Genomic DNA, 14,689 nt, shown 5'->3' with positions numbered 1-14,689 from the left:
CAAACATAATCCTCTCATCATGGCTAGCACTCTTTATGATGGAACCATTGTGGTGGACAAGGCCATCCTCGGCACCCTGTCCCACATACTCCACAAAGCGGAGGAACGACCCAATGCTAGCGCTCTGCTCCAGGCACGACTCGTCGAAGACATGCACCCGCTGGACAACCAAGTCCGGCTTGCCACCCAATTCTCAGAGTTCCTCGTCGCCCGATTGACCGGTCGAGAGCCGGTAACATTCGAAGGAAACCCTAAGACATTCGCTGAATGCTACGAGCGCATTGACACCGTGCTGAAGTCGCTCAACGAGGCCGACAAGGATGTTGTCAACCAACGCGGCGATGCACTTGAACTCACACAGCTGGGACCAACCAAAAAGGCAGAAATGAGCGGCGCAGCATATGCCCATACCGTTACCCTGCCGAATATTTACTTCCATGTTACTACTGCTTACGGGATTCTGCGAAAGGAGGGAGTGGCACTCGGCAAGCTGGACTTTTACACCGGCTACTTCCCTACATATCCCGCTACTGCGACTCAGTAGAGGGATAAAAAGATTCGAAACATACATATTGTAGTGGTGAAAGCGGTGACATTGTATATAGTGTGCCTGAGGTGTGTTACATGCTTTGGGCTATCTGCATTCTTCTCTCCTACATGGACGCGCACAGGCAGAACAACTCTTCGGAATATGACTGCACTTTTCGCATGTCCACCACGCCTTCCTGAGTCCTTGGGAGTGTGTATATGTGTTGCTGGCGCCCAGTCTGCGTTGCCAGACAGCGATCGAGCCATCCCCATTTCAACATGTAAATAGATGATCTTCACTCAATTATAAATAAAAAGAGTCTAAACTCCATATTGGCAATGCTCTGATTATATTATTACCCACCATACACGTATCGTATCTATACAGCATAACCGGCCGAGTCGATCAGTCGCGGCTCAGCGGCAGCATCGAATGTCCCATTAGGAAGAACACGGATTGCCTGTGAGCCACTCTGCCCGGGAGCAACCCACGTAACGTTGTGCCCGAGACTCTCCATGAAAGCGACAGTGGAGTTATCATAGTCATATTCGAAGGTGGCTTGGTTCGGAACCAGTTGATCATGGAGACGAGGCTGGGCGAGAGCCTCCGCGGCACTCAGACCGTGGTCAATAACGTGTATGATATTTTGTACGGTTGTAGTGATGATTCGGCTGCCTCCTTCCGTGCCAGTGATCAAAAGTAGAGAGCCATCTGGTCGAGTGACTATTGCGGGTGTGATAGATGACAGAGGTCTTTTCCCGGGTCGGATGAAGTTTGCTTCGGAGGGAATGTATCCGAATTCGTTTGATGTATTAGGGATGGAGAAATCTGGATCATACAGTTAGATGTAGCTCAGTTTGAAAGCTCTCCGGTACTCACCATTCATCTCATCATTCATGATGATACCTGTTTCGGGAACCATGATTTTGCTACCGAAGTGAAGATTGATGGTACTGGTCAAAGAAACGGCCATACCAGTATAATCGGCCGTGGTAACATGGGAGGTCCCAGGACTGGAAACGTTAGTATTTGGTCTGAGTATTCATTCGCCGAGGAAAGGAGCAATTACGTGTCCAAACTTTCAAGACCGGCAGGATCGTAGGCGGACACATCGAGAGTATGCGTGTCTGAGATCTTTGATCGAATCTCGGCGGCAGTCGACTCCTTGAGCATGTTCTTTTGATAATCGTCCATGCCTTCCACAAATAGCGGATCACCTAGTTCCGATCTCTGCCAACGTAGTTAACACTGAGCTAGCTAGAGACAAGGAAGGGAAACTCCTACCTGGCCATAGCCAAATCGCATCGCCTCATCCATTCGGTGAGTGCTTAGATTCACGGCATTTTCAGTAGAGAAAAATCCTTCATAACCATCCAGGATCTTCAGAATGCTTAACAGAACAACGCCACTTGAAGGGGCAGTTGTACTTGTGACAGTGTGTCCACGATAATCAATTTGCGCGGTGTCACGAATAGCAACGGTATAATTGCTGAGATCCTCCAAAGTCATCGTTCCATTTTGCGCCTGTAGAGCGTTGATCATAGTCTTAGCTATAGGACCGGAGTAGAAAGCATCGGCACCTTGCTCGGCAATAGACTCAAGGGTGTCGGCGAGTCGCTTCCGTGTCATCGTATCTCCCAAGCCTACTCGAGTCCCGTTCGGCGCAAAGTCCAAGGCCCATATGGGGTCAGTGGTAAGGAGATCTACTCCGTCACTAACGGCAGACTTCATATACTTCACCGTATCTTCTGTAACAGGAAAGCCTTCACGCGCAGTGCGAATTGCTGGCTGTAGAACAGTCGACCAGGGCAAGGAACCATAATTCTTGTGAAGATATTCAAGACCACGGACTTCACCAGGAATGCCGCTATCACAGCCGTCAGCAGTTGATCTGGTTTTCGAATATTCAAAAAAAGGGTCCTACCTTGCCAGTCCTCCATGTATGGAAGCTTCTGCATTCTTGTAGTACATGTCCTCGAAAGCGGCTGCCGGTGCGGTTTCGCGAAAGTCAATGAATTCATACGAACCATTCGGCGCTCGCACAAGCATGAAGCCGCCTCCACCGATACCACTGTGATACATGCCTAGATGATACCGTTAAAAATAGCTTGATGATGAGCTGGCTATGACGAGACTCACCAATGACCCCAACACAAAACTGGGCAGCGACCATCTTTCAAAGCAAATCAGTACCATTACTCTTCTCCGAAAACGCGCTGTGTTGAGCTTACAGCATCCGCCGCATTGCCACCCATCTCCAGCATATCCGTTCCATGTCGTGAGCAAATGGAGCTTTCACTTGCAACAGCCCCTAGCTTCCCCGGGCCGAGCCCATGATACCACCCTGTTTCACCTCCCGGGTGGCGATGTGGATGTTCTTTTGAGGGATCTTGAGCGCGGGTCACATTTGTCACGACAAGTAGCAAAGCAATAATGGCTAGGACGCCAAATCTCCTCAAATGGAGCATATTCCTGGTATCTTCCCAGCGGTGGACCAGCGAACTCGGCCCTAACACTGTTGTCTTCACCACCGACGAGGAATGTAACAAGGGCTACCATCGTGACTTATTAAACCATATTCCCATATTCTAACGACGCGAACAAGGGGCGAGGACATGACAAGCATCATTTTGGAACTACTTACCTGCTTCTCCACATCTTGACCGGTGATCTTCCCTGGTCGCGTGCCATCTAGAAACCTTGCGACAGGCGCATCACTATGTGGTTGGGGCAACATTATTTGTCAGGACATTAATTCTCGTAAACGGCGGAAAGAAAACATCTTCAGGCAGGAACAAAAGAAGAGATAAAAAGGTGCTCGGGTGTTTATCTCGGCCAGGGCGCACCCAGATATCGGTGTGAACCCCGCTGATAAGGCGCCCGGGGCAAGCTTCCACACCCGGCTGTCGGAAGCTTTATTATTAATCGCTTTGTTTGGGAAAAGGACAAGTATTCTTCTGATTTGGTCACCTGTATCGTAAGGACTATCTGCATAACGGATCTACGGCGTCATTATACCTGGTACGGATTTACAATAGTGGTACTTGATCCACATGTGGCGTGTGTAAATGCCGTATCAGCCTCAATGAACGCCGTTCAATTGACCAGCATTCCAGTTCTGCAGGTCTCGCCAGGAAAGTAAGCGCGATCAACCGAAAAACGAATTTATTACTAATGTATCGCAGCATAGATGCTCCTGAGCTAATCCGAACAAAATTAGGATAGTTCCGGATCAAACATGTGTAACTTTCCCAACGTCAGACGACGTCCTTCGACCCCTTCAAGTCACGCCAGGAAAGCACATAACCCCGTTGGTTTGCCAGACTTGTATCCTTTGATTTGTAAACTCTGTGGCGTAGTGCACGTGTCCAAAAACCCAATATTTGATGTCACTCTACTTTGAGACCTGCGAGCTGATATCAGTTGCAAAGGCGGAGCTTTAAGGGTTATTCGCACGCTGCGGGTTGGCTATATTTTGAAGAGAAATGGCATGATGCGTCACGACAAATGTAGATTGCCTTTTACCATGTGTTGCTCTTGCTTTGTATTGACTCTGTCTTGCTCAGCAGCTGGGCAAGGTCCGACTGGTGAGATCTATTATGATCCTCAACGGTCCAATCGTGAATTTTGTTTCAAGTCTTTTTATCTTCGGCCAAACAATAACCCTAGCTTCATATGGAATTTGAGACCAAAGAGTGCAGCCAAGGATAGTAACACAGGATCCTGGAATGTCGTAGCGTCCCCTGTGGAGGAGGATTAGGTGTCTAATCAAAGAAGGTTCCTGTTCGAGTTTCCTAGCGGTTTACAGTCCTGCTGTAACTGTGTCATTATATAACCCACAGCTCCCAAGAAACAGATAGACATGCTCGGATTGATCTGTCTACTATCTTACGAAAGCGCGATAGTTGTCGTAGTTCAATAAGCGCCCAACGCCACCAGCGAGGATGAGATGTTTAGCGCATCACGTAATCTTCAAGGCAGTCCGCCACCACCCAAATCCTATACCCTTACAATTTCAACCTAACAACTACTGATTACCTTGGAATTCTAGGTTGAATATTTGCTTAGGGCTACTAGTTAATAGATTGAATAATATATATCGATCTAGCAGTAAGTCCATCGCTATTTTATTATATTACCGAAATTTTCAATGGCCGTAGCGTCAAGAATATGTATGTAGCATATGACATGCTCTAACAAAGTAAATTATGATGACGTGCCTCCACCAATAATCCTCCGAACTTGTTCTCTGACCGATAATATGAAATTGAAAAAGGATGCTTTAACCCCCTTTTGCACAGCATCCTTATATTTCATGCTTTAAAAAATACATTGCCCTCAAACAGGCGACGCGCGGTTCGGATAATCGCAACTTGCTTTACTTGAATCGTTCCATCTCTTGCCAAATCTAAGACAGCCTCAGCCTGTATCACCCCAGCTGGATGCCTAATTCCCATTGGTATGGCACTTGCAATCTTGTTACCCTCAACCTCCATTCCATGCTTAGGAGGCTTATTCGCCACTCCTCCGCTAGCTAAGCGCCAAGCGACTGTGCCATACATTGTCATAGCAACGCCTATGCACACCGCGCCCGTGAGCTGTAGACTGGTATGTAGCCTTCCCATAGTGAATGCAAGCACATCTAGATCCGAACTTTCGTCTGTAGGCGGAGACAAGAACGCGATTTTTGGAGTGCCTTGAACGACACTTGCACTCTCAACATCTGTGGCCAATCCCGGCCAGGTGCAGTGGCCATTCAACTTCAAAGAGTGAGAATCCACAAGAACAAATGGGTTGGCCGCATCGACAAGGCTCACTTGCACCTGTAACTTTCCCACTTTCCGGGTTTGGACTGTAAGAATCTCCTGTGTTGCGCCACTCGGAAACATCTTCCCAGTCATACTGCCTTCGGGATTGAGAAATGCAACCTTGATAGGGCTTGACGTACCCGCCACTCCATGGATTTGACAAGTTCCATGCTCCTTGCAAGTTCCGTCCGGAGAGAGCTGGATTGTTTCCACAATGCTTTGTCCAGTATTAGTGTTGAAAATGCGGACGTCGATCTATATGCCGTGTTAACCGATAGAAAAATTGAACAGATTTGAGTTTGCTCACCTCGGTTTGACCAATTTTCGCTCTCACAAGACCCTCGTCCACTGAGAAAGGGCCCACGCCAGATGCAATATTTCCACAATTGCCAGTCATGTCTATCTTCGCTTGATCGGGAGCAACTTGGATGAATGTATAATCGACATCGATGCCAGGTCGGTTTGATTTCGCAACCACTGCTACCTTTGAAGTGGTCGAGGTAGCGCCACCCACCCCATCAAGCTGGCGACCATTGCCATTAGACGATCCCATTGCTGATAGGAGGATCGGTCCCCATAGCCCTACTGACTCGGGTAAATCTTTGCGGTGGATGAAGAGGCCTTTTGAAGTCCCTGATCGCATCCATACTGCAGGCAGCGACTGTCTTGTTGGATAAGCAACAAATTTATTCAGGGGGAATGCCTTGAGAGGAGTGTAAGTTTCCGTGATGGAAAGTCCTGCGGTGGTCATGATGTTTTTCAATTGTAGGGTGTGTCGCATTGGCTATCCTTGATTGTTCGGGCACGAGACTGTTTGAAAGAGTGTCAACATGATATATATATATCATCTGAGCCTCGGGCTTCCCAAAGTCAGGTTTCTTACGTTGCCGTTCTACTGCATCTATTTTGCATCTATTCATTGTTTTCTTACACGTCGAACGGATCGAAAACACTTGTTCCGCGGGAAGTTACCTTCCATGGAACGGAAATGCCCACGGCAAGAAAAGACGCGGGCACGCTAGACCCGGTACCATGGTACGCTGTTTGACTCTGCTAGGAAATACCAGGAGCCACGAGACAGATTGCGGGGTGGCCTTTTAACATAAAAGCATCATAAAAGGATGCGATGGAGCAATTATTACGCGACTGTTCCAGAGCTCTCTACTTGAGTTTCACACAGATCGTCACCCGACATGACACCTACAGCCCAGGCGGCGATCATCGATGCTGCCCAGCATAATACTCGGGTTTATATTCTTGCAATACTTACCTCAATGGGTGCCTTCCTTTTTGGATATGATCTAGCATTCATTGGAACGTCAATTGAACTGGCACCATTCAAAAGGTAGGGCTCAAACGCAATCAAATTGGGCCGTATTCTAACCTCTTCGAGGGATTTTGGACTGGATCACGCATCTGAGGCAGTTCAAAACTCATTCTCCGCTAACATTGTGTCGTTCCTGCAAGCCGGATGCTTTTTTTGTTCTTTAGCGGCAGCGCCTGTTGGCGATAAACTGGGCCGTCGCCTAGCTTTAGTTCTTGGCGCAATTTCGTTCATGACCGGGTCTATTATGCAAACTGCTTCTGCCGGCAGCAAACCTGTCATGTATACGGGAAGGGCCATTGGTGGAGTGGTAAGCATCTTATCAATCAAATTTTCTTCATCTCTTCAATTCTATTAACACCTTTCAGGGTGTTGGATTTGCCAGCATGCTGGTACCTTTGTATACGGCCGAGTGTGCCCCACCGAAGATTCGAGGACGACTTGTTGGAATTTACGAGATCGGCGTGCAAATCGGTACTTGCCTTGGATTTTGGATCAACTTCGGCGTGGGCGGTAACATGGCACCAACTTCTGCACAATGGATGACGCCGTTCGCATTGCAACTAATCCCCGGCGGTCTACTCATCATTGGGTTGCTGTTCATGCCAGAGTCACCACGATGGATGGCCAAGGCCCATGGAGGAACCCGACAGGCGTATAGCTCATCAGGTCATCAGGTCGGCGGTTGACCTGATGACCTGATGAGCTATACGCCTTTTCTAAGCGCAGTAACCCCCCCGGTAATGGGCCCGAATATATTTAGGAATACGCTTGTAATCGCTTTCCTAAACCGAAACCCCTGATTATAATAGGGTCTCACGGGAAACCCTAACGCCATACAAACGGATGCTTAGTCATTTGTAATCACGCCGATTACAATCAACCCCATGGGATAGGTGCTTGGTTTATAATATCTCAAAATTGGAGGTATGGGTGTCACCAAAAATTATACTTCAATAGGGGTATAGGAAAAAAACTTCAATAAGTCCCTGACCCACTTTTCTTAAATATAAGGAAATTAACCCTAATATCGTTATCACTCTAGGTGAGCTCGCTTTGCGATATCAAGACTGATATCGAGATTTGGCTCAACCAGTTGGATTCCATTTCAATCGCAGGAATAAGCATTCTCAAAGCATATCACGGAATTCCCTCTGGAGGTCCTCTCCAACCAGAACGTCTCAACCAATCTTCGAAAGTACTAGCTTGTAGGTGGAGATCCTCCCAAGAAGAGTCTTCGGCTGGATCAAGAGCCCCGTAGCAAATCTTGTCCTCTGGCGCTATCGAAATCCATTCCATCATTTGGCGAATATCCTCCTTAAATCCGTTTCCTACCGCTCTAGAAGCCAAACCAGCCCACTCATCGATCGAAATTGGGGAATAAATCGCTGGCTGGCCAGTGACCCGAGTAAAGGTGGAGGCAAATTCGTCCATCCGTAATTTCGGACTGCAGCAGACATAATTTTTGTTCTTTGTTTTCACAATGCCTAAAGCAAATACCTCTGAGAGACTCTATTAGTTTTATACTTCTCATGAACCATAAGTTACTTCTCTCAGTCTCTCATCGCAAGGCATAGGATAAGGTATCAGGTCTTCCTTAGCGGAAACGACTGCAAAAGAGTCGATACCATAACTTACCTGCAGCGAAAATACCCATATCATAAACAGGATCAACCCATTCAACTAATTTTGTCGACGGAATCGGAGGACAAAAACGAACGACCCCATTTGCTGTAACAGTGAGAAATATTTTCCTTTAAGAGGTTCCCTTTTCAGAACTGACCTTCTCTTCGACAATAATGCGACCAATCCAGATTGGTAAAGAAGAGACCTTAAAAATGATTGGCTGTAAGATCATATAGACGCTCGGTGTCAGAAAGGAGGCTCACCAGGAAGAAGGCAAGTGACCGCAGATAGGTCTTGCTTCGCCAATTGCTCAATAATAAACTTATGATCCATGTGGAAAAGCTTATCAAAGCGACCTGAAGTCGCTCGTTTCATATCTGGCAAGCTACTAAGAACAAAGTGCTGAATGCGGCAAATCTTTGCGGCAGAAATAATATTCTTCCCGCTTTCGAGCTCCTGCTTCAGGTCATCTTCGTGTTCAATCGTTCTTGAATTAGTCTCGCTCGTCACCGCAAAGACACCATAAGCCCCGGAGAAGGCGACCTGAAGACTCTCTTCATCAAAGAAGTCTCCAGTGATAAGGCTCAGACGGTGGTCAGGGGTTTGAAAATCATTCAAAAGACGTTGAGCTGAGACGGAGTTGACATCCCTGGTGACAGCGCGGACGTTCCACAGTTCCCGTGCGCTATCACTTAAAAGAGAACTCACTACACCTCTGCCTTGGTGTCCTGTAGACCCAAGCACGACGATAATCCGATTCTGCGCGTTGGATGCCATTCAATTCGATAGGAAAGTAGATCGTCTCGGGGGTTTGATAGTTTCTGAGGAGGAAATAAATTGATCGGGAGAATAGGCTGCTCCAGGGGAACTTATATAATTTTGTCTCACTATTTCACACCTCTTGGCCAGTCCCAATCACTAGGAATGAAGGGACCCATTACAAATCTAAGCCTGGTAAAAGTGGCCGGAAATTTGAGCGGAGGAACATCTTTCCGCTTCGGAGACTTATTGTTAGGACCACTGACTGACGATACCAACTACGGCCTGAGGCATACTTGGATGCCATGACAGTATCATGTTGTTGGGCTTCACCGCCCGCAGCCGGGCCAGTCTGTATTTAAGTGAAGCCCCGCTGGACCTTAGAAGGGCCACCGTTCAGTTTATCTTACAATCCACTACATTGTATTACACGCATATGAAGGTGTCTACCTCGCTTACCCATCCTGACCTAGAGACTACTGCGTGGTCTAACAGGAAGCATCTACAAAAGCGTACCCCGCGCCACGAACAGCTTCGTGGTATCCGCCTCCCTACACGGCCAACAGCTAGGACTATCCGCCAGTATCTTTAGAAGATGTCGGACGCGAAGGGAGGCGGATACCACGATAGCTTTATCGTGGCGCGGGGTACACTTAGGACGAAAGTTATTGTGGTTAATAATAATAAAGAAACTGATTTCTGCTATGACGATCACCCGTTTTTCTCCAAAGTCGGCACCCACTCAGAATTGTGTCTTTCCACAATCTCGAGGTATGGCGAGAGAGTTTCATTCAAATGATTACGGTGACTTCCCGGGAAATGAAACAGGTGATCTCCAGTGTGTGACTGGAGGTACAGACTACATCATGAGTAGAGAAAGAGAGTGAAGGAGCATCACGGAAGGCTTTTATCGATCTAGCCCATTTGCCTGGCACTATAGCATCGACTTACGGTTAGCAAGCTCCCAGAGTAAGAGGTAAAATAAGGAATGTGATACGAACCATCTGCCAGTATGTTCCCCTATTCTGGAGCAATTCCTGATGCGAGCCCCGTTCGACGACCCGCGACCCTTTACTGTGACTCTCGCCAAAGACGAAGATAACATCTGCCTTTTGAATAGTCGCCAGTCTGTGCGCGACCGCGATAATCGTCATACTCCTCCGTGCAGCCAACCTTTCAAAGGCGACTTGGACTAATTTCTCGGACTGCGAGTCAAGGCTTGATGTCGCCTCATCTAAGAGGAGCAGAGACGGTTTCCGCAATAGTGCGCGCGCGATGCACAGTCGTTGTCGTTGGCCTCCGCTGAGAGCTGTCTGTGCTTTGATTCCTAGCTCTGTGGAGTATCCGTCTGGAAGGGATGTGATAAAGCTGTGAATCTCGGCATCAATGCATGCTTGAACCAATTCTTCTTCCGTGTACTCGGAGCCGTCGAGTCCCAGGGTGATATTATCACGGATCGTGCCTTCAAACAGTCGTGGCTCTTGGGCTACCAGTGACAAACATCTTCGGTATGATGCTGGATCAATACAGCTGATGTCCTCGCCGTTAAGGAGAACGGTCCCTCGGAACGGATGGTAGAATCGCTCGAGTACCGATATTAGGGTGGTCTTGCCACACCCAGATGGCCCCACGAACGCGACAAACTGGCCACTTTCGATGGTAATGTCAAGACTCGTGAACAGAGGAACTTCCTGTGACGGATATTTAAATGCAAGATTCTGAAGATTAATGCGAGCTCCGGACCTGCAGGGCTCATCGGCCATGCGCTGCCTGGAAGCAGCATTAGTGTCGTCCAACGCTGATCTGAAGCTCAGAATCCGGTTCGCGGAAGATGTAGCCTGGGCAATATTCGGCCCAAAACTAAAGAATTGGCCTGCCTGTTGCCCACCGAGGATGATTGACATGTACACAACAAAGAAGGAGGCGGGCTGGTACTCTCTGGATGCGAGAAGCTGGCCGCCGTACCAAAAGGTAATTGCCATGGCGCAGAGTTCAACGCTATCGGAGAAAGCGAACACCAGAGTGGCTAGCCAGGCTTTGCGGAAAGCTTTGTATTGTTGTTGTTTCAAAAGACCGGAGTACCGATTCAAGATAAAACCCTCCATTGTCAACGCCGAAACGGTTCGAAATGCCTCGATAGCTTCTGCTGCAAACTGAGAGCTACCTGAGTATACCTCCGCATTCAGAGCTTCAAATTGCAGCTCGTATCGGATGCGCATGAATGCAGCAAGGAAGACGCAGGGAAGAGCGGAAAACACAGTCACGAGACTTAGCTTCCAGCCAAAGGAGAAAGCGATTGCAACGCAGCCTATCATACTGCAAACTGAAATGATCGGGAAAATCCCGTTCAGCCCTATCATATCCTGAATTTGCTTGGGGTCGGTGGCTAGACGCGAAACCAGGGAGCCGGAGGCATTTTCATTCAAGTCGTAAAACGGAACGGGCTTTTTCAGAATATTTTGGAAGTATTCTGTTCGACAAGAGGAGGATATTTCCTAGGCTTATGTTAGACCCGCTTATCGTATCTTCGATGTAAACATCAATCACTGACAACGGAGAGTCGGTTGGCTGAGTATCCGACCGCGGCGTAGCAGGCTGCGATGCCGAGAGACAGAATGAAGAACATCAAGGCCCAGAAATTGGCAGCATCGCTCAGGTTTTGTCCTGTGAGGCTGAATACATCGATGAGATTTGCAAAAAGCCAGCTTTGTAGAGGGAAGGCAGCTGATGCACAAGTTAGTCAAGTACAGTGAGTTTAAACGACGAGACCTACACGCAGCACCTAGTACCCCCAGTAAAGCAGTCAAGCAAAGTAACCAATGAGTCCGTGCCTCGTAAATGAAAACCCCAGTGCTTCGAAAGAAGCCATGGGATTTTACTTTCTCCTTGTGCTCATCTTGTGGCTGCTCGTAGATGACAGTAGTGGGATGATCAATTTCCTCCTTCAAGGCTTCTGTGACCTCCATTGGATTCGCTTCTTGTTCTGCGGCAATCTCAAGTTTTTGAGCATTGACAAGGCCTCGATAAAGCCCATTCTCCATGGTAAGAAGCTCCTCGTGCGTCCCTTCCTCGATATTGACACCGCCTCTGAGAACCAGAATGCAATCGGCGCGCCGAACGGTAGACAGCCTGTGTGCAATCACAATTGTGGTGCGATTTTCGGAAACACGATCTAGGGCTGCTTGGACAATATTCTCTCCATGAACGTCAATTGCGCTAGTAGCTTCATCCAGAACCAAAATGGTAGGCTGCTTCACGATGCTTCGGGCTATGGCCAGACGCTGTCTTTGGCCACCACTCAATTTGGTGCCGTTCTCCCCCACAATGGTGTCGTACCCCTGGAACGGTTAGATGGAGGGCACCCGTTGGGAGCACAGTTGACATACCTTTGGGAGGCGCTCGATGAATTCGTGTGCAAACGATTCTTTGCATGCATCCTCCACTAATTTGGCCTTCACAGACTCAGGCTCATTCTCCCACCTTGTTCCGACAAGGCCAAATGAGACGTTGTTGAAAATTGTATCGTTGAAGAGAAACAGATCTTGCTGTACGAGTCCGATTTGGGATCTCCACCACCTGAGATCCAACTGCTCGATGTTTCGTTGACCCACGAAGATACTTCCTTGTTCCGGGGTATACCATCGCTCTAAGAGAGCGACAATAGTGCTTTTTCCGGACCCCGATGGACCCACCAACGCTGTGGTTTTGCCTTTTTTGAATCGAGCGTTCAGTCCCCGGAAGACCTTGCTCTCCGGTCGCGTGGGGTATGTAAAGTCCACATTTTGGTACACGATATCACCCTGAGCTAACGCTTCAGAATCACGAAGACCGTCAGTGACAATCTTCTCTGAGTCTATAATTTCGAAGAACGAGGTCGATGCGCTGGCCGCCTTGAACACCATCGTCAACGGTGTTGCAATGTTTCCAAGGACACTCACTGCGATTGTGATCGAGAAGAATACGCTGCAGCCGCAATTAGCAATGGGAACAATGGAAGCACGAATTGATTTACATGATAACGGTGTTGATGTCTGGGATGTGACCCTCCCGGTAGAGCTTCAGACCAAGCCAGAATGCCAGTGAGTAACTGGCGTACATGGCAAAAAATATGAAACCAAACTGGACACCCACGATTATAGCCATGCTTCGGCCCCTATTCCGGGATACTCTAACCCATTGTCGATAATTCTTAGCTAGAGGTGCTTCGGCACCGAGCGAGATGACAGTCCGAATCGAGCCAAAGACTTCTGCTGCGATTGCCAAATGTTTTTCGTCCGCCTTGTCCACCTTTTGTTGGATCTGAGAGACAGCGGGCAGCGTCAGGCTGCAGACGACGAGAATGAATAGAAGGCAAGAGCTGGTGGCGAGAGTGAGAGCCCATGAGTATTTGAAGGCGATGATGTATGCGGCGATCAAGAGAGCGGAGGATTGGAAGAGAATGGCCAGCTTGTCCGATATGCTCTGCTGGATCGAATTGGAGAGGGTGGTGATTGCATTGACGACCGTCCCAACTGAGACTTGGTCTAGTTTGCTGATTGGCTGAGCAAAAAGCGAATCCATGTACTCCAGTCGCAAAGCAGCTGAAACTCGAAGACTGATAACACGAAAACAGTACTGGAATGGAGCGAGTCAGCTTCCTCAGAATATTGAATATCTTAGAGCCTGGCCAGGTAGTTACCATGGAGAAATATGTCAAGGTGAACTTTGCAATGAAGAGATAGACAATGTACAGACTTCCCGAGGGTCAGCTCGGTAGAATCTTAGAACAGAAGAAGTGTTTGCCTACCTTAGCCGATTAACCGACGTTTTGAACTGGGCTTCAGTGGTCGAGGTTCCAGGTGTGAAATATGAACTGAATTCACCAACCAGTCCACCAAAGACGATATTCATGATCGGTAAGGGCTGATGCAGGATCAATTTCATATTCATTCAGCTTGGTATGAATTAAATAGCATGACACGTACCACACCAGATCCCACGGAGGTTATCAGGGCGATCGTGAGGACAATCCGATCATTGATAGTCGTAAAAGAGAGAATTCTCTGAGTTTCATCAGCGACGGGTCTCGTAGGGTTTCCATCGGATGAACGGGACATACAAAATAATCTTTGAGAGGTGTTGACTGCTCCGCCGCATCTTGAACCTCAAGGCTCTTCTTGGAAGGGTCAGTGACCTGGTCGTTGGGGTGATCATCTGTCGATGCTGAGCGGGCCTCTCCGATCGGTGTGTGTTTCTCTGCCACAGTTTCCTGTGGAGGGATATTTGAGGAAAGCCCCATCCTTCTGGATACGCGCGAGTATGCGACCGGTGAAGGGATGCATAGCGCAAAGGGAGAGGGGGTTCATTCAATATATATTCAAAAATAAGCTAGGTTGACACGTGTGCACTGCCTTTAGATGAAGAAATACACGAACTACAGTACCGATATCAGGGTAGTGGATCGGCAATTTGGCTTGACTGATAGGCCAAACGTAGAGGGCTCCAGTAGCTCTAGACTGAAAGTAGCCAAGGCAGCTCGTCTGTCTCGGGCGCCTGATCGTGCCTAGAGGTTGGACCTTATGTCCTTCCCGGGCTTTCGGGGTTTGCGAAACCCCGGCCACACCTGATCCACTTAATTCCCATCGACGATTGTCTCCCGGACTT

General features: G+C 48.2%; 6 protein-coding genes across 6 annotated transcripts; 2 read left to right on the top strand and 4 right to left on the bottom strand.

Moving 5' to 3' along the window:
* Nucleotides 1-19: 19 nt before the first annotated feature.
* N7443_000938 (DUF1993 domain-containing protein) lies at nt 20-544 on the top strand (the record flags this gene model as incomplete). The annotated part of the gene is made up of 1 exon (XM_056880994.1): nt 20-544. One exon carries the CDS (start codon nt 20-22, stop codon nt 542-544), a length of 525 nt encoding a protein of 174 aa, XP_056746232.1.
* A 364-nt stretch (nt 545-908) lies between these two features.
* Nucleotides 909-3,266, bottom strand: N7443_000937 (gamma-glutamyltransferase; the record flags this gene model as incomplete). The annotated part of the gene is made up of 8 exons (XM_056880993.1): nt 909-1,357; nt 1,409-1,542; nt 1,599-1,759; nt 1,814-2,396; nt 2,454-2,613; nt 2,669-2,702; nt 2,761-3,081; nt 3,174-3,266. The coding sequence occupies 8 exons, from the start codon at nt 3,264-3,266 to the stop codon at nt 909-911; spliced, it is 1,935 nt and encodes a 644-aa protein (XP_056746231.1).
* Nucleotides 3,267-4,842: 1,576 nt separating this feature from the next.
* Nucleotides 4,843-6,088, bottom strand: N7443_000936 (FAD-linked sulfhydryl oxidase ERV2; the record flags this gene model as incomplete). Its single annotated transcript, XM_056880992.1, has 2 exons — nt 4,843-5,592; nt 5,645-6,088. 2 exons carry the CDS (start codon nt 6,086-6,088, stop codon nt 4,843-4,845), a joined length of 1,194 nt encoding a protein of 397 aa, XP_056746230.1.
* A 442-nt stretch (nt 6,089-6,530) lies between these two features.
* N7443_000935 (Alpha-1-2-mannosidase) lies at nt 6,531-7,350 on the top strand (the record flags this gene model as incomplete). Its single annotated transcript, XM_056880991.1, has 3 exons — nt 6,531-6,682; nt 6,731-6,971; nt 7,030-7,350. 3 exons carry the CDS (start codon nt 6,531-6,533, stop codon nt 7,348-7,350), a joined length of 714 nt encoding a protein of 237 aa, XP_056746229.1.
* A 451-nt stretch (nt 7,351-7,801) lies between these two features.
* N7443_000934 (Siderochrome iron transporter 2) lies at nt 7,802-9,064 on the bottom strand (the record flags this gene model as incomplete). The annotated part of the gene is made up of 5 exons (XM_056880990.1): nt 7,802-8,173; nt 8,210-8,271; nt 8,300-8,392; nt 8,445-8,492; nt 8,551-9,064. 5 exons carry the CDS (start codon nt 9,062-9,064, stop codon nt 7,802-7,804), a joined length of 1,089 nt encoding a protein of 362 aa, XP_056746228.1.
* Nucleotides 9,065-9,953: 889 nt separating this feature from the next.
* Nucleotides 9,954-14,324, bottom strand: N7443_000933 (ABC transporter B family protein; the record flags this gene model as incomplete). Its single annotated transcript, XM_056880989.1, has 10 exons — nt 9,954-9,980; nt 10,048-11,541; nt 11,598-11,770; nt 11,820-12,384; nt 12,433-13,009; nt 13,059-13,660; nt 13,725-13,779; nt 13,833-13,948; nt 14,011-14,088; nt 14,145-14,324. The coding sequence occupies 10 exons, from the start codon at nt 14,322-14,324 to the stop codon at nt 9,954-9,956; spliced, it is 3,867 nt and encodes a 1,288-aa protein (XP_056746227.1).
* Nucleotides 14,325-14,689: the final 365 nt, after the last annotated feature.

This window comes from Penicillium atrosanguineum (assembly GCF_028827265.1).
Source record: "Penicillium atrosanguineum strain IBT 20685 chromosome Unknown utg000001l_segment0_segment0, whole genome shotgun sequence".
Taxonomy (NCBI): Eukaryota; Fungi; Ascomycota; class Eurotiomycetes; order Eurotiales; family Aspergillaceae; genus Penicillium; species Penicillium atrosanguineum.
This window is presented reverse-complemented; position numbering and strand designations above follow the sequence as displayed.